Source organism: Stegodyphus dumicola, chromosome 2 (genome assembly GCF_044657685.1).
Source record: "Stegodyphus dumicola isolate Sdum_Otavi_A_Nest chromosome 2, ASM4465768v1".
Classification (NCBI taxonomy): domain Eukaryota; kingdom Metazoa; phylum Arthropoda; class Arachnida; order Araneae; family Eresidae; genus Stegodyphus; species Stegodyphus dumicola.
The window spans coordinates 277,736,332-277,756,090 of NC_140769.1; the positions used below are offsets into that span (position 1 = coordinate 277,736,332).

Genomic DNA, 19,759 nt, shown 5'->3' on the forward strand with positions numbered 1-19,759 from the left:
AGGAACAAAATTACCTATACCTCACCTGTTAATTGAGCTATCTTTAAAATTTTACTGCTGCTGCACTTAGAATTAAAAGATCTATAATTATAAATAACAAATAAGCCCTTAAATCATATGTCTGCAAATTAGATTAAACACAAAATAAACTCCCAAATTATCAATTTAAAAACATTACAAAACACCACAATGATACAGAAAAATAAAAATATAATAAAAAAAAAGAATTCAAATATTTACAAATGTTTAAAACAATATATATTTCCTTTTTTAATATTTCAATATATTACTTTTTTATGATATGAAAAAGAAACCATCGCATACATTTTAAATTAATGACATCTCAGACACTTTATAATAAAAATTTATTCATTACAAATTTTTAAGAATTAGGTTAGTTTGATATGACTTTTTCAAATGACAACTAAGAATTTATATAGATAAAAATTAAAGGTGTAAAACCTATAACCTTATTTAGCTCTTGAACATCTGTGCTGACATAAAATAAAAAGGATACTCAACAAAACAAAATCCACATGGAGTCTTCTTGAATCTGTCTAAACCAACAATAACCCTCTTAACATCACCACACTTTGAAAATAGCTCATATATTTGCAAGTCTGTTGTATAAAAACTAAGGTTACCAACATATAAAGTACAGCTTTTTTGAAGCAATCTCTCTAATTCTGCTCTGGAACCCTTTAAAGGAAAAAAAAAAAAAAAAAAAAAGTCGTATGTCGATAACAGAACATAAATTAAATCACATATAATGAATTAATTTGTTAAATATACAGGCTCAGAACAACCAATTATTTAAAACATTAACACTAGAACCTCAGAGCTAAAAAAAAATCATTTTATGATTTTTAATAATTTAAGGTAAACAGTAACTTGCAGAGTTTGAAAATGCATAACATAAATAAATTTCTGATTATTAATACTTATACCTATAACCGCGAAGCGTAAGAAGAATTTGACGCATAAGAAATGTTTATGCCTAAATGACAAAAAACAGATGCATTTTCTCAGAAGTAACTAATCTAGAGTATATCTGCCTCACCTTCAAATTCCTCAAATGGAAGTAGGAACCATTCCCTCACTAATTACAATAAAATTACAACGAATACTTCGAAAGATTTTTTGAAGTTGTTTTTATTCTATATTTAGTATAGGGATAGGTAAGATGTCAAGATGTTGTTCAGGACTGTTCAACACTATTCAGGAAGTTTTACAACAATAATATGAAAAATAATCAGATGATGATGATGATGATAATGATGACAGTGTTTGGATTTTGAGTAGCGAGGATGAATACCTGCTTGCTAATGATGGACATTCCAATTCAGATGAAGAAAATGAAAGTGATGATGACTCTGGCAGTGCCTTAACAATCACTGGACCTTCTCATTGCAATGATAATGATAATTTATCAGATAAAAAAGAAAAAAATCAAAAATTCTAAGAACAGACGCTTGCACTCAAGGAAATTTGAAAAGAAAATCACCAGTAACATTCAAAGTTGGAAAAAATGAAGCTGGCAAAGATGGGACAGTTTGGAATGGCGTATAAGTAGGAACAAATGATAAAGGAAAAATAAATAAATAAATAAAAGGGAAATATTTTGAAGGAAGTTGGAGGTCCAACACCACATGCTAAACACAATTTATAGACAACAGTCTGTCAAGTGCCTGGAGACCTTCATAGATGGAATGGATATTGAAGCATATAAAAAAATGCACTGAAGACGAAGCTTATCAACAGATTCATGAAAATAAATGGAATATAAAAATAGAAGAAATGGATGCTTTTACAGAAAATTTATATGCACGTGGTATATATTGTGTAAAACGTCTTGAACTGGATAACTTGTGGTCAATAAACTAGGGATCACCATTTTTCCGAAATACAATGTTCAGAGACAAATTTCATGAAATTATAATGTTCCAACCTAGAATTTACAGCTAAATGTGTGGAACCTTGTGAACTGGTAAGTGAATAATCGCTTAGTTGAGAAAGCTAGAAACGTAAACGTACGAAGGGTCAATTATCTTTTATTGCTCAAATCAAGTTCACAGTCGGTCCTCTCTCAGGATGTACGAAAAAGCCTCTACTTGGACTTGAACTCAAGAATGCTACGAAATAAAACTTAACTAAAGAGATATAGCTGAAGCTATCACAACTTTACAGGGGTTGGCCCCTTAACGCTAACTAAATGACGAAGCTATCGAGGGCCTAAAGTACGCCCAAGCGTAGAAATAGCTTTAAAGAGAGAGTAGCCTAAAAGGCGAATGCACGCTGGTCTGAATCTCTGGCTCTGTAAAGGAACTTCAACTTTAAATACTTGCTCTTCCTTCAACATTTAACCGCAATTCCGTAAGCACGCTCTGGCAGGAAATAGTAAGCTGAAATTAAGAAGGATACGAAAGTAGCTTTAACTCAAAATTAACTGTTAAAAACTTAGGATAAAACTTTCAAAATATTGAGATTCTTATGCTCTGATATAAAATCAATGATATCAAATCTTCTAGAGACACAAAAATTTGCTCTTATCTCTGATATTTGGAATAATTTCACTGAAAATTGCCAGACTAACTACATACACCAGGTCCCAATATAAATGTAGATAAACAGTTATTTCCTACAAAAACTAGGTGTAGATTTACTCAATACATACCAAACAAACCAGATAAATTTGGAATCAAGTTATGGTTAGCTGCAGATGTTGACTCAAAATATCTAATAAATGAAGATATGGGAATCGAACGTTTCACTTTCTGAAGTCCATCCAATGTTTCACTTTCTGAACACGTAGTACTGCGACTATCAAGTCCACATGAAAACAAATACTGAAATGTCATTACAGATAACATTATCACAACACTGAAGCTTGCAGAGGCACTTAAATCCCAAAACACCACACTTGGAGGAACTGTAAAATGCTCTAGAACAGAAATGCCAGTCTCTGTAAAAATGGCAAAATCCGCATTGCATGCAACTACAGTACTAACACATAAAGACATCAGTCTAACTATATATCAAGGGAAAAAAGATAAAAAGTTCTGATGCTAAGTAGTCTGCATCTAACTGTAGAAATTATAAACAGTCCCAAAAAATTACCTAATACAACTGCTTACCACAATGCAACTAAATATGGTGTAGATGTGACTGATCAAATGGCAAGGAAAAATACTGCCAAGTCTGTTTCACATAGGTGGCCGGTGCAGGTTTTTTTAATAATATTTTGGACCTTGCTGTTATCAGTGCCTGAATTTCACACAAAGCTGTATCTGGAAAATCTATTAATAGACGGCAATTCCCTCAAGAATTAGTTGAAGAACTGAGAGAAAAGTTTGTTCTCTCTTGGAAAAAAAGGTGACATACGGGTATATAGCAACCATTGAAAACGACGGAGTTAAGCCTAAACGAGTCCAATGCCACAGTTCAAAATGTAAAAATAAAATCCAAGATATTTGTTCAAAATGCAAAGTGCTCATTTAAGGTAAATGTACAAAACATATTACTAAATTTTGTGTACAATAAATTGGATTTTTTAAAATCTGTAAAACTAGTATGTAATTGGTAAATTTTCTATTTTTTTCTCTACAATTATGTCTAAACTTATTTAAATGATATACTTTGTTTTTCTATCAAAATTAGAAAAATTATATTTTACTTTGTTCAAAAGACATGTTATTATTCTTAAGGAAACAAAATTTATATATAATATGATTATTATATATTTTAATATGATTTTCTAAAATTTTAAGTAATATGCTACTGTTAACTAGACACTCTCATAAAATTAAAGATAATTCATACTACAAACAAATAGTAAAGATAGGCCTTACACAAGTAGAGTACATTGAACTGACGACTCACAGATAACAGAGCAGCAGATTAGTGGATTAGTGTAGTTATCTCTAACAATAGTAATACCCAAGTAATTGAAGAGCAACAAAAATATTCTCTTGATAGAATAACAAAGATAGGTACTACAACTATAATAGCAGTTGCAACTATTCCAAGCCAAACACCTAAGGTACCAGAAAATTGAGTCCCATAACTCCCTACTCAATTTGAGCCAGATAGTACAACAACAACTGAAAATCAACATTAGAAAAATAGCTCACCCCGTAGAATAGTAACTGGACTGTAAGAGAAAAAATTATTTTAATGTAAGCTTATTACTACCCACCTCGCGTGTACTTATTAAAAATATTGTAAAGCAGTTAAAAATGGCATAGAAAATTCAATCAATGTATAACTGAATTACAAATTTATTTAGATTACCTCAGTAAAAATATTGTAAATATGAAACCAGATAATGTTTAGATGTGCATATAACTGTCATGATTATATCTAATTATCACATGTAACTTGTACAAGACAATGCCTGTAATTAACATATCTATCTATGCTTATACACAGGCCTTGTATGCCCATGTAATATTTATATTTTTATACGGAAGAAATAATCCCTTCTGTCAGGATGACTTTTTACACTGTAATACTTTTACAACAAAGTCAAATCAGTGGTCATCCCAAGTGGCGCTCAGTCAATAATAGTACAGCAAAAGATTGGCTATCTACAAAGAAATTCTGAACGTCAGAAAAGTGAAAATTCCAGATGGTTGAACATATAAAAAGTGCAATTCATGGTAGAAAAGCCAAATGACTGGAAGAAGAAATTTTTGGCCTAAAATATAACAGAAAGACACTTATTTGTTATCAACTTGAAAATAAAAAGCCTATGTTTAAAATTCTATAAATTTCAGACAAAGGTGCATTGCAGTCATAAAAACTGATTATTTCATGGGTTTTGAAAAATATGAGGGTTAAAACATATTATCTGACTATGAATCCAGTAAAACCACAAGAGTTTCAGAAATGCCACCAAACTTGCCACAAACCTTCAGACAAAAGTCTAAAGGAACAAATAATTCTTTAGTTAGTTAATTAGTCGTCAGGTACAAGTTAATGATACAGTATGTATAAAAATAAATCTTAAAACATTTATTATAATTTTTCACATTGTTTATCTGTTTTCAAATAAAATTATAGCATGCCCATTTAATGCACATTTCTTTATGCCAGTATCCCATAACTTTGAAAATATTCCACTGCATGCTGTTCCATATTCCACATTTTCGTAATTTTTTTTAAATGCAAAGGAAACCTGCTTACTAAGAACTCAATGGATTTATATTACACTCTGAGCCTCTTATAAGAAGGGGATAATAGTGCATGCCACCATTTTAAAGCTTATAAGCCATACAGAAATAGCAATGAATATTATGTTGTGTTACGGATATTACTATAGAAGGAGAAAAATTTTTTCCGCCTGTTTCTGCTAGCAAAAAAGGAAGTGCATGTTGGCAGGTGAAATATGTTTGGAAATTAAAGAAAGTGTAGTTAGAATCTAATGTTTTAGTCATTTTGAAATTGCAAATTTAGTTTTTCCAAAAATTAAGCTATGTTCTTAATAATAATAATAATAATAATTTTTTGTACTAAATTCATATTATATAAAATTTTAATTCTCTGAACTTCCCGTGTAATATTTTAAGCGAGAGACATGGTCAATAAAAAAGTCAAAGAAAGGTGTATCTGTTTCTAAGACTTCAATGAAGATGAGCAGGAGTTAGTTATTGTTAGCTTAAAAACAGTGGAATGTGCCAGTTATTTCCAATAAAGGCCTAATTAAAACCAAGGCAGGGATCTTATACTTGTGTAATGAAGTTAGGCTTACTTACTCATACTAAATCACATTATATATAGTTTCTTATCCGATACTGATACTATATCACACTGTCTGGCGACAGTGCTTTACCCATGGATTTACTAATCTTTCCTGTCCTTACTTTTTTGGGGGAGGAATTTCTAAAAATCCAAATTATTCTGGTTACTTGGGTTTCTTGGTTAGCTGGTTACCAACTCAGCTTTTACTGTAATTTCCACAAAAAAGCAGCTGCTTCTCAAAACCACTTTTAATCAATATCATTGTTTTGTCCCACAGTTAAAAAAAAATTGTTCTCTACAAGGCCATATTCTGCATACAACTTAACCAGCTGTCAGAAAACATCCTTTACATTCATTTGCAGCTTTTCACATTTCACTTCCAAATGCTTTTATTTATATATACAGTCAAAAGTCTTTAATCTGGACTCTTCGGGACTTCGGCAATTCTGGATTATAGATCATTAATTTAAATCTGGTAAGATGGCATGCAGAAATTATAAAATTAAAAATATGAAACCGTAATTTATGAAATAAAGAGCTATTATGATATCTAAAGGGTATCAAAATTTACAAAACAAAACAAAAAAAAAAAAAAAAAGAGCTTAATATTTATTTGTTTACCTTATTAAACATTTCTTTCAACACGCGCATACGTAAAGCATACATTACGTATACTCGGAATTAGAAAATTGCAACCAGAAAACTATTTGATGTGTATACGTGATATTTATAATGACGAGGAATTTGATTTAAATCATATCAAAGACGGAGTACATCGAAATGAAATACTACATTTAGTAAGGAATTATAAGCCGAATAAAATAAAAACATCTGCCCTGAAGATAAGGATAGTGCTGACAGATAAACTTCCAGTTCATTGCGCGCTGCGACGTCCCCCCCCCAGAGCAGCATGAAATTGATAAACAGATTTCGGAATGGTTAGAGATACAAAGGATATGCCTTTAACCATTTTTTTGCAGCAATTTCACTTTTTGTTTGATGGACATCGAAACATGCTTTTGCTTTGTAGATCCTTTGGCAGCTCCAGAAGCAGAAATTCTTTTTGACATAATCGAAAGTTCAAGCTTACTTTTATAAAATTGCCCTAACAATCTGCAAAAAATAATAAGCCGGATCCAATTAGAAGATTAAGGAACAACGCAGTCTGCAACAGTACCTGAAACAGATAATTTTAGCTAAGCTTATACCGTCCGTTATACGTTAAACACGCATGCGTAAACATATTATGCACATGCTTAAACGCATAATGCGTTTACGCATGCGCAGAATGTTTGTAGCTTTGAGGTCCGGATTACAGATCATTCTGGATAATGGACGTACGGATTAAAGATTTTTGACTGTATAAATTTTAATTTTGGGGCTATGTTTGTATATTTATACACAGGGTAAAATGCCAAATACCTCCTTCACAGAAGAAAGAAATAAAAACTTCCTTTATTCTTGGTAAATCTTTTTTTCGGAAGGGGGGGGCAAAACAAGAATAATTAACACATGGAATACTCAAAGTTGTTCTCATGAAAAGTGAACTTAAAGTGATCATGAATTGTTAAAATTTATATGAAAAAAGAAAATACAATAATACATGGAGCTCTTCGTGTGACAAGCAAACTATACATGATCATAGTTAGGACTTCAGGCTACTTTATAATGGTTTGTGATATACATTGGCAAATTATTAATAGTCTTGGTGTTTTTTAATAACAGAGGCTGTAATAACAAGAAAGTACCCTACGGAAATATAACCACTGCATTTTTAGTCTGAAAAAAAATTAAATGCACTTCAGTAACCTATGCAAGCGGCACAAGAATTTAAATACCAAAATTCATTTCTAGATTTTAATAAGAAATTTGGGCAAGTAGGAGCATTTTTTTAATTAGAAAAATTATCAACATGTTTCATTTCATTTTGTTACTCAAGTTAAAGAAATAAAGACAAAGTGATTTAAACATCAATTTGAGCATCAATGATGCGAGGCCTGTCTTAGGGCTAAAAAAATCTGCTAGTGAGTAATGCAGCCATGATTATTGGGCTTAGAATAAGCAAAGATTAACAACACAGCACTTGTAAAGATTTATTACCCTTCCAAATCTGTGATTAGATTACTGGAGTCAAAATAAGGACCTAATAGCATTTTGTTAACTGCAGGATGTCAAATGTACTTATTGTTCACACAGTGGTGTAATGGCTATCAAACTGTATCTGTCGACGGAACCGCAGACAATAATGCAAGGTCTCGGAATGAGATGAAAGTAAAATAAGTTGGCCTGTAAAGCCCATCTGAAGTATCAGTGAATGAGAATTAAGATAGCAGACACTGCATATGCTCCATGCATATGGAGCTATATAGCAGATAAATCCTTTGTACTCACTACTTGAGAAAGGCTACATAAAGCCATAACAACATGCCATTTGGAACATTAAAGATTGGAAAAAAAAAAAAAAATGTGCTGCTCACACAGTTTCCATTACATGGAAATGATAGCTGCAAGAATGATTCTTTGATAATGAAAATTAGTACTGTGTACTCTTAAATTACTAGGCTACTGCAGAAGAAGCAGGTCGTGGATAATTGAAAAACACGAGTAATCCATTCTATCAGTTTTCATGCATACTGTAAGCATTTATTCCTTAAAGAAATCACTAATTTTACATAAATTAAAGTTTTTAAGTTTAAATAAGTCATTAAGTTTAAATGTATGTCACATATCATTGGGCATTTTATCATTGTATTTGAATCCCCTTTGGCAGACAAAGTCCAATAGAATTTCAACACAAATCATTATCTTGGAACTAATGTAATTTTGTCTTATCTTCTTTGCTTGTATTTACAGTATTTATTACTTTCTGTCTCTTTTGTTCTTGTGACATTCAAAATTATATTCAACTTTTTGCCACACAGCTTCAGTTATTGCTTTGAATTCTTCCCAATTAGATCAATCTCTGATTTTTATATAAACATATTTTACATGTAATATAAACCTCTGTTTTTTACTTACACTAACACATAGAACTCAGTTCAGGGAGCACCAAAGGGCACAAATAATAAAACCCAGATAATCAGGAGTTCTATATTGTACAGCCCTACTTTGGGAAAAAAGCTATATTTTTGACACTTTCATTTTCAGTTAGCCAAAAACAGCCACAAATATATACATGTAAATCAAAATTATAATTTAAATTAGTAATAGTCCCTTAATTCCTAATTATTAATTTGGTTATTTTCCCTCTCTGTTCTAAAAATAATAATAACTATTCCTACATTGCATCATTTCTAGATCAATCCATACCATATGACTTGCATAATGCTGAAGAGGTAACTAATTCGGACTTTGAACTCAAAATTTTGAGAACTGACACTTTTCTCTTGATGAGGTTTCATACTAGATAGCAGTTACTTTGCTTCTACCTTAGTTCTCACTAAGACCCTGCCTCAATTTTAACTGAAATTAAAGATGAATATTTAATCTACCTTGGCCACCAAGTTTGCTGTTTTCATGGAACAACATCTTAACATTACTACTTCTAAGTGTGCTTCATTACATACCATATGTTCACAAATACCATGGCACCACCAAATAAGATGCGCACCTAATAAAGAAAAAAATGTCAACAAATATGCTGCGCATATTTTCATCAAGCCCACTAATTAACAGAAAAAATCTTTTTTTCTGAATTATGAGCATAAAGAAATATACTGATCGACGGTTACCAGGAAAAAAATCCGAGCTACCACCAGCAGCTTTTGCAGCTCCTACCTAAGTATGTAGCAACACATGCCCAGAACATTTTAATGGGAAAGAATAAATCCGTTAGCAGAATTTAATTCTATGGCTGAAAGAAAAAAAACTGCTAATCTAAGTATGTTATATAAAATTTTACTTGTTAAACAATAGCTTCAATCGGTAACAATCAGTGCACTAAATATGGATTTAAAAGTCCCGAGTGACCCTTTAAAATCTACCGGTAATCTAACAAAGGCAGATAAAGCTGCCAATGTTATAACTAAGAAGCCAAGTTTGGCAAAAACCATTCAGAGAATAACAGTTTGATTTAAAGTACCAATATATCCTCTACAAATCCCTGGCCAGGGTTTATTATTTGAGAGGATACAGCAGCATCACATAATGTTATATTTTCTGGAGATACCATAGCTTCAAAAAGAAATAATTTATGCCAACCAACGTGTATTTACCTGGTCTACATTGCTTTGTTTCTCGTAAGGCACACACCTCGATTTTTCAGAGTAAAATTATCAAAAAAAAAACCTGCACGTCATGAATATACGGTACATATTTGGAGACACGGTAATTCACAGGAGTTACATGCTTTGGCATATAACATCATTTGTAATCCTCCCCCATCCATTAGCTTAATCTTGTCATGATATAATCAGCAACAGACTAAAACAGAAATCCAGTTAAGTTCATTCACTCACATAGTTAAATCTTCTAATTCCTTTCCTGTCTTTAACACAGAGTCAAATGAAACATCTAAATTCACAGTACAGTTGGAAAAAATTAGAAGCACCAAATTCTTAATAATATTTCAATCAATCAAAGAAGTAAAATACTGCTAACACCTCACCAAATGCTATAAGTAGCATTTAACACAAAAGACAGTTTTCACTATACATGCAAGAATTAAAAATTTAAGGATTATAAACCAGCAACATTAAATTTTTTGGTTGTTATTTATATTAATTTCAAAGTTTCACATACCAAACATTATACTAAAGTATAGTAAAATTTAAAGAACTCCAATAAAAATATGGCTCAAATGAAGGGGGACACTGTACAGTAATAGTCTATACAAAGTTAGCAAATTAAACTTCCGCATTTTCTTAACAGCCAGCAGTTACAAAAATAAAATTGCATGTCCGCATAAATATTAATATCTGAGAAAATGAAATAATTTTTGTTCATCAATGAATATTATTATAACTTAAATAAACATTAGTTTTATGCATAACATTGTAGCGGAAGAAATTTTATAAACATAACCTTTTTCTGCATGCAAATACGTAGCATGTTTTTTAAGGGCGGGCTGTTTTGTTGTATACATTAATACGTGTCACGCTGCTGGCAACAAGTGCTTGCATCGTGTCCCGGCATTCCTTGGAAACAACTATACTCAGTTGCAGCTGTGTAGGTAAATTATACGGTCTGTTCTGTGTCCTTAAATTGATCAAGATTATCGAATCACCTGCCCCGTGCGAGGTACGGTCAATGATACATATTTTGTCGGCAAGAAACTTGTTTACTGCAGACATTCACTGGTAGATTTGTGAAGTTTACAAAGCTACTGGCATGAGTGAAGGCAAAGTGCGTAAGTGGGTCGGAGACTTAAAAAGTGTGTAAGCTGGCCACAACAAAGTCCATGATGAGTAGCCGCTCTGGTCGCCCATCTGTGATCACAGACGATATGGTGGGTTCAGATGAAGTGAAAATTCTTGAGAACAGATTCTTCACCATAAGCACTCTTTCAAACAAATTTCCTAAAGTATCTTGACTAGGATGTGAAAACGACTGTGACCTCTTGGTTATCGGAGCAAGCAGCAAGTTTCTAAGAAGAGGGTATTCAAAATCTTGTTCTAAGGTATGATAAGTGTTTAAACAAACTTGGCAACTATGTTAAAAAATAGAGAAACATATGCAGAATCTGAAAACAAATTTGGTTTCTGAAAATTTTCTTTCATTTGGTTTTTATTTTCAAACAGCCCTTACTTAAAAAACATCCCTCGTAGTTAAAAAATTGAAATTCCAATTCTGAAGTAAAATCATGCTTGATTAAGAATATTTTAGAAAGTTATAACAAACACTAGAATTTGTCAATATCTACAACAGAGAGGAATATGCATGATTTTCTATTTTCTCCCTTTCAGATTTATCCTACAAAAGGAATTGTGCCATTATTTGACGTGAATTCATTTTTAATTCAGGGTAAGTGTGCGAGACTTTTCTAGGCCTTGGGTGAAGGGAATAACAAACTTTATATTTTTCCATAGAACACTTATAATACACTATAAATTTAAAGAGGGATGACCAAAATTTTTGAAAGGCAGAACGAAAGGACACTGCTCACAAAAATAGCTCCATTATTGAAGGGGGGATAATGAATCCTGTCACGGATACGCTATAGATGCGGGACTGACCCCGCCAAGTTCAAAGTGCTATTTATGCATTAAAGTATAAAAATACAATTCATTAAATAAAAAAATTTAGTATACCAATTCCCTAATAGGTGGTGCTATAACACAAATGGTATTTTGCACATATTGAAAATGTGAAACATCATTTGCATTACAGTGCATGCCTATTAGCATTATTCTTTAGATAAAAAGCAGGCGGATTCTGCATGAGCATTAGTTAACTTATTTGTTTAAAATCACTAAACATAAACCTATTAAATCACTTAAGATAATAATACTTTAAAAAAGTTCTTTAATTTATTACAATAATCTTAGCAGATTTCAGCAATATTACAACAAATAAATGATAAAGCCAATTAGCCAAGTTTAGTGTTTTTTTCCTAGAATCAGGCTATCCAAAAAGTCTTTAGTGCCAAATATAAATTACAGAGTAATTCTCGGAATTTCGTTTCCACAATAAACTTTTAACATTTTCAGTGTAGACCACTTTTTAGCTTTTTTTTTATATTCTGACATATATATGTAAGAAAAACAAAGAATATGTAAAAGATTAAATTAGCAGCGTAACTTAACTTCCCTTCTCTACTCTAAAAAGAGCAGTATCTATTTGCACTGCGTTATTTCGAGAAAAATCTATGTCATATGACTCTTACATAATTCTGGTGATGTAAATTGAACTAAAACTCAAGCATCCAATAATAATTTTACAAAAATATTAACTAACCAATCAAAATGCTACGAGAACCAAAACTAACTCAGTTTGACTTAAGATTTCATCCTGAACATTACACACTTCTTTCTACTCTTTGCCTTGGCCGGACTGCTGCTTTCTTGCTACAAAGTTATCAAAAATGTAAGCCTTTTGGAACAGTCACATTCAATGTTCCAACTCGTGTGTAGTCGCAACATGTTGCTAAAAATAAAACTGAAAATTTAATCTGCCTCCGCCTCAAATTTTCTAGTCATTATGGATCAACACTTCTATGTCATCAAAATTCCTGCTCCTGAATTTATTACATATATATTGAATAACTTAAGGTTCTTCAGTATCCGAAAACATTCGGGTTAATGTCCCTTTAGACTAAAAATATTTTAAAATAGCTCATCTTTAGAATTTCCAATAAATAGTCTCCCACACTGAAGCAATAAATGTTCCACCCCCCATACAGTGTTTCCATTGCTCACTTTGAAATCATTGAATTTGTTAATAAAAAATCCGTTAAAGTTTTACAAAATATCAAAATATGAAACAGACAATAAAACAAATTCCAAACTCCAAATTCGGACTTCCAAATGCTCATATTCGAGTGGAGGACTACATTATTCAGAATGTGATGGCTCTAGGTATCGTTGTTTTTTAACAATGCAAGAAACATACATACATTCATGCAGATTCTTCATTTTTTAATTTCTTTAAATATAATACAGGGGGATAATATTTGCTGGTAACAATCTGAAAAGTGATACAACACTTTTAGTGATTCATATCAAAATGTTATTTCGAGAGTAATAGTTCTTCTGGGTTAACACACCTTTGGGCTAAAAAAAAAAAATATATATATATATATATATACACTTTGTTGATCAGCTTAGACACATACCTCCAGGTGTTATTTCCTAGAAGATAGAAAATGATGATTTTGTGGAAGACATTTTATAGCTAACTGGCTCATGTTTACATAAGATACGAAGGAATAAAAAACAATAATATTTATAGTGTAAGTACTAGTCTGCCACTGGTAATCAAAATCAGGATATATAAAAACTATTGTTCTATAGCATTATGTATCCAGCTACTGGTAAGTACAAAAAAAAAAAAAAAAAAAAAAAAAAGGAATTTTATTTCTACTTATAAAGAATTTTTCATCAGTGTTTTTGGTAACAGAGGATCGATCAATAATATTGCATGCTGGATGTAAAATGTTTACCACTTTACAGCTTTAATAAATAACTATATTTTGTGATGATTATACCATTTATTTGGAAGTGACATATTTTGAAAATGAAATAAATTGAAAAAACTCAAAGTCTAAACTTTTCAATGTTATATTAATGCCAAATAAAGCTCTAATTTTTTATTACGAATAGTTATACCTCAAGATACTATGCTGAATAAATTATACCTTAAATTGTTGATCTCTGTAAGAACCCTGTTCAGCACCTCTGGATCTGTAACTCATGTTTGTATTTCTTTGGAATTTTTATCACTCTGCTTACTGAAAATAACATAAAAAAATACATGAATGAAATAAATTCGAAGCTACAATGTCTTTAATTTTTTTACATAATATATACTTTTAATAGTCCTTCAACTTAAATAAAATAAATAAATAAATAAATAAAATAAAATAAAATAAAATAAAAAAAACTATGAACAAACTACATACATATTTATAAAACAATAAAATATTTATTAATCTTATGATTATGTTAGAAAACTAAATTTTAAAAAAAGTTTGCATAATTTCAACAAAATCACTAAATTCACATTAACCATATGAAATGCAACCTTCACAAAATACTGAAAACAATTCTCCTGTACCCTCCTTTATTTTAATAAAACGTAATGGAAACTTTCAAAATGGTAAAATACGTATAATGTACTAAATGCAGATTTTAGAAGTTTTACAAGATGGCACTTAACCCACCCAACCCTTCCACGAAGTCGCGACACACAAGAGCAGATAGGTATGGTCAGACTGGCAAGGCTGCCTTACATAGATGTAAATCAGCCTTGCCAGTCGATGCTTTATTTTTCTTCCTTTTTCCCCTTTCTAGTAATTTTGTTCTCCTGATGAGGAGGGACTTTTAGCTGCCCTCGAAATCGATTGAGTGTTTTAATATATGTACGCTAAATACAAGGTTGTTATTGTGATTTTGATTTACATAGATGTACCAGTAACTCAATGAAAGCTGACCACTACTTGTCAAGGTTCAAGGATGCTCTGATGGATAATGCACACTAATCACAAAGGTGTGCAACACCCATATAAAGATCAGTAAAGAAGAATGCAACCTGCAAGTTAATCCTTATTCATCAAGACATAAGGAGTGCCTGCAATATTATTATGCAGTTGAGTTTATAAAATAAAGAAATCAACTTTAATGCCAACTTGAACGGATATGCTCGAACCTTTTTTCAAGTTTTCCACTGCTCATCAAGATATAAAGATAACTTTTATTGAAATTTAATTTACACCATGAATATGGGAACTTTCATCAAAAGACCAGGGTGCTCACGTAAAGACACATGTTTTTTGGAGACAGCACCTGTTGTCGAGGTGTTGGCAACTGTACGATGGTTTCTGCAAGAAACGCCCATAATAAAACACTGTAAATTACATAAAACAGAAATAAATTAACTAAATTAAAAACACAACAGATATCTATAATAACATTAATTTTGCCATATGTACAGCAATATGTTTTTTAACTTAAAAAATTAACATTGCAAAACAACTTGGCACTGCTTTGCTTCTGTTTTAACTTTACAAAAAACCAGAAAATTGCACAAATTAACTTCAGGGAATGTCCATTCCTACCCTCTCTGTAACTAGGTGAAATGCTATATTTAAAAAAAAAGAAAGCAAAAGAAACATTTCTTTTTTCATTAGCAGGCAAACTCTACAAAGGCGAAAACAAAACAAAGACGACTTATTACAAGAAAAAACTGCAAACATGAAGTAATTAAGTAATAATTAAGTGTACTAATTAAGTAATGTGCAAATTTTAAATGCTATCAAAAGCTTACAAGGTGGTCACTTTTTTGAAAAGTACCTGTTTTATATTACATAATAAATTGGAACAAATGGCACCCTGTCTACAATTCTATCCATATCCATATACGTACAAGTACAGCCGATATTTTTGCGTGAAGCGAGATGTTTCCGGCTCATGTTAAGACCCAGTGGGCACATGACAATAGTGAAGTCTGGACAGTCAAGGGTGAGAGAAAAAAGGGGGTGATCATGCATCACAGGTCAAAACAAGGCGAAAAGCAAACAAGAGGAAAACGACGAAATGGAGCAGTGAGAAGGTGAAACTGGACTGCATGTTTGCGTTGTGCAAAAAGTAAAAAAGGATAAAACATGATATACTATTTTATCAAAAATGCATGCATGTATTTAAGTATGAAAGTCAAAATATCAGATAGTACAAATATAATAAACAGATAAATATAAATAAATATATACAAACCATACTAAATACAATACAGATAATATTATGATACTTTTCCGTTTTGCCAGTGCAGGCGATAAAGTTGCCAATGAATGTACAACTGACGCCAAACGGAATATCCTCACTGGCAACCTTTTACGCCTCATTTTCAAAACAAGTCGCAGCCATTTCTTATCAGATTGACTGTTTCTTTCAATACTGGCATACAATTATGTACAATTTTTATTAGATAGTTCAATTTTATGCCCTAAGGCCATCCGCAGTAATTAAGTCAATTATGATGTAATCACACCACTAACCCGAAGGCGAAAATATAGAAAAGGCAAAATCAAGGGTTAAATTCATCAATTCTAATGAGATTAACCTAGGAAAGTAGAGCACTGCAGTTTTACATAACTTCTGATTAAGCTATTTGTACGAATTGAAATAATTCTTGCATTTAAATTTGTATTCCAAATTAAGATTCAACTTGAAATTAATGTAGATAATTACTGAGAGAACTAAATTTTGGGAGCGCAGTTTACGTAAAATGCACTTGTGTTCACATGATATGAACCAGGAAATCAGGATGTTGAACCATGAAAGCATAGTAAATTCTTGAATTAATGTCTTTTTGCAAATTTACTGTCTTTATTTATTGGCTTTTTACAAAATTTTAAATGATACTAAAATGTTTATGCCTTCAAAATAAAAATTCTTAGAACTAACATTTGTTAATATTTTTTTTGTGTATGTTGTCGCCAATACAGTCTGCTTGGCGAGACTACGCCGACGAAACGGAAAATTACCTATTATACAAAATACAATAAAATGCAATAATAATTGAGTGCAAAAATTGCAATAGATAAAAGTACAAAATAAAATTAAGTATTCTAGAATTCTTTTTAGATGTTTTGCTAGTAAGAAATTGGGAGAAGGACAGGTTACATTTACAGAAGATTGACATTTTAATTACTATTGTATTAAAGCAATTATATTAAATCTCTATTACCTATTTCTAGCACATTAATTTAATTGTATGGGGAAAGTGCAGAATCATCCACTGCTGGCATGTTTTTAAGAATTGCAGAACTCGGTATCCATGTACACATCGACCTATTTTCACTGAAAAAAAACATCAGAGAATTGCACAAACTCAGCATTGTGCACACCCTTGACTTTGTCCATATACACATCGACGTATTTTCACTTAAAAAGTCAAAGGAAATTGACAAAAATCCAATTCGTCTCACTTGTAAAAAGCGGCAAATATAAGATGCCAAATAAGTGGGCCATTCCGCACTTTATCCAATTGTATTACAGCTATTAAGTTAGCGCTTTGTTCCAACTGTTGTAATACAGCACAGAAATTATATCGATACATCAGGTGATGCATAACAGTTTAAAATGATAGCATTCCTACAAAAAGAAAATTCCTGGACACAAAAACAACTCTTTTTAAATCTAATTATAAAAAATGTTACATGCATATGAAAATCATACATACTCAAACTTTTAATACTGAATTGAAATTGCTTTTTTTTTTTAAACGGTAATTCAAAAATACTAAAACAAAGAAATGAGACAATATACATTATTAGGAAATTGCTCATATGGATGAGTTTTGATGCAATAAAAGGTAGACTTCATGAAAAATACAGTCTTGTAAATATTAATATCAGGAACTTGGTAAACTACCGATAAAGGCTTTGAATATATTCAGAAAATCAGGTAACAGAAATATCTGACATATAGTTATTAAAAGCAGCTAGTTAATATTTCATTTAAATGCAAATGGATAAATTTAAGATTAAACACCTACATTTTTATTTCTAGAATTTAAAAGAGAACAGTCATTTCTATTCTCTTTTACACCACAAAGTTACATTAATAATAATGACAGAAAGAACAGAATGAAAGATGTGACTTCTATATAATACTGTATTTACTCAAAAATATGAGTGCCCTCATATTTTAAGATAAATTTTAAAATGTAGGCGAATATTTGATGAGAGCATGCTTTTGATTAGAATTCATTTGTTCCTCATCAGAACAAAGTCAAGTTACCTAATTCAATATATTTTACTATAGTTTAGAAGGAAAAATTTAATGACACATTAGTACATATTTATTTTCAGGCCTACTAGTATAGTGGATGCAGGCTTAAACAGACACTGCTGAATTAAAAGTGGATATTATAATGGTTACCTGATTTATACATATAGGTATGCGTGTTTTATTTAGTATTTAAACTATGCACTTATTCTATATAGTATGATAATTAAACTTCTTTTGCGATTTTGTGTGCTAAAATACTCGATTATAAGACCCTATCAGATTTTACATCGAAACTATAATGAAAAAATTGGGTCTTATACTCGAGTCAATACGATGTAATTGCTAACTTCAAATAATTGAGATACTGGAATCATAAAAGACAATCACAGTTTTTCTTAACACAGAATTAATTAAATTATTTCAAAACAAAATTAAATTTACCAATGGCAAGAGTTTTAGGAAAACGGCCAAGCGTAATTAAACGCAATATTTTCTTTCATAAACGGCATAACATGAAAACGAGACATTCGAGTTACCATTCAGCCTTGCTAAAATGTCAAATTTTTTTTTTCCAAAACTCTCACAGTAAACCAGATATTGAATGCATGAAAATTGGAATATCTTCGAATAATAAAAACCTTTTTGTACAATATTTTGTGCATGAGATCAAAATTTGAGGATAATTTTTGCAAATTTGTAATTGTCGTTTAACAAGAAGGACGACCTAATGCATGCAAAATATAAACACTTCAACTTTCAATCAAATTTACACTCCAATCAGCATCAACGTGGATGTTGGGGGAGTCTGCGATCACCGAGGCAAGCGGTAGCACGATCGCTGCGCTCCGTAAAAAAGTGAAAATATTTCCTTTCCTCTTGGTGATTATCAATTAAATTTCTTTGAAAAATGTTTTTTTCCCCTACAACACCTATATCATTCCAATGAATTTCGGCTCCGATTTTGACGAGAATAAAACAGCGGACAATGTAAGGATATACTCCAATAGCCTGGAATTTTAAGATAAGTACTTTCTTTTCATCTAAACTAAATCAAACTTCTTTAAATAAGTGCATTTAAATCAATAAATCTTAATTTTTCATCAGTTTAAAGCATTAAAAAATACTTAAAATTGCCATTGCTTGTGGCTTCCTTTGTGTATCAACTCCAAACAGACGCCAGCGTTATCAGTTCACGTGTGTCAACACTTACAAAACCCTTAAGGAATCTCGAGAGAGGGATAATTTGGGCATCGCGCTATTTCCCTCTCGGATCTTCTGGATTCTCATTTCTTTCTAGATCGCTTGAATATAGTTTCGCCTTTAAAAAATATTATACCTCACCGACTTTTTCTCATACTGTTCTTTGCTATCTGTTAAACGTCCATATGTAAGGGATGGTTTATTCTTCACCGCCTTAAATGAATTCTTAGAATTATGAGCTTATATAAATAACAGTGTGCCTCATTGTGTTATACTAACATTATTTAACTAGTAATAAATTATGATAGTAAAATAATTAATCTTGTAATAAATTATGATAGTTAAATTAATAAATACTGTTTAATTTGTGTTTTTAATACATATACTCAGTAATTTACACACACACACACACATATATATATATATATATTTTT

At 31.2% G+C, this 19,759-nt stretch overlaps 1 protein-coding gene across 1 annotated transcript in view; it reads right to left on the bottom strand.

The window, feature by feature from the left end:
- The window catches only part of Cbp20 (cap binding protein 20), a 28,760-nt gene extending 9,953 nt beyond the window's left edge, over positions 1-18,807 (bottom strand). The window contains exons 1-3 of the mRNA XM_035359284.2: positions 18,567-18,807; positions 14,033-14,125; positions 518-699 (exon numbers count right to left, since the gene is read on the bottom strand). Coding sequence (XP_035215175.1) covers positions 518-699; positions 14,033-14,089 — 239 coding nt within the window. The 5' untranslated portion in view covers positions 14,090-14,125; positions 18,567-18,807. The remainder of the gene's footprint in view (positions 1-517; positions 700-14,032; positions 14,126-18,566) is intronic.
- Positions 18,808-19,759: the final 952 nt, after the last annotated feature.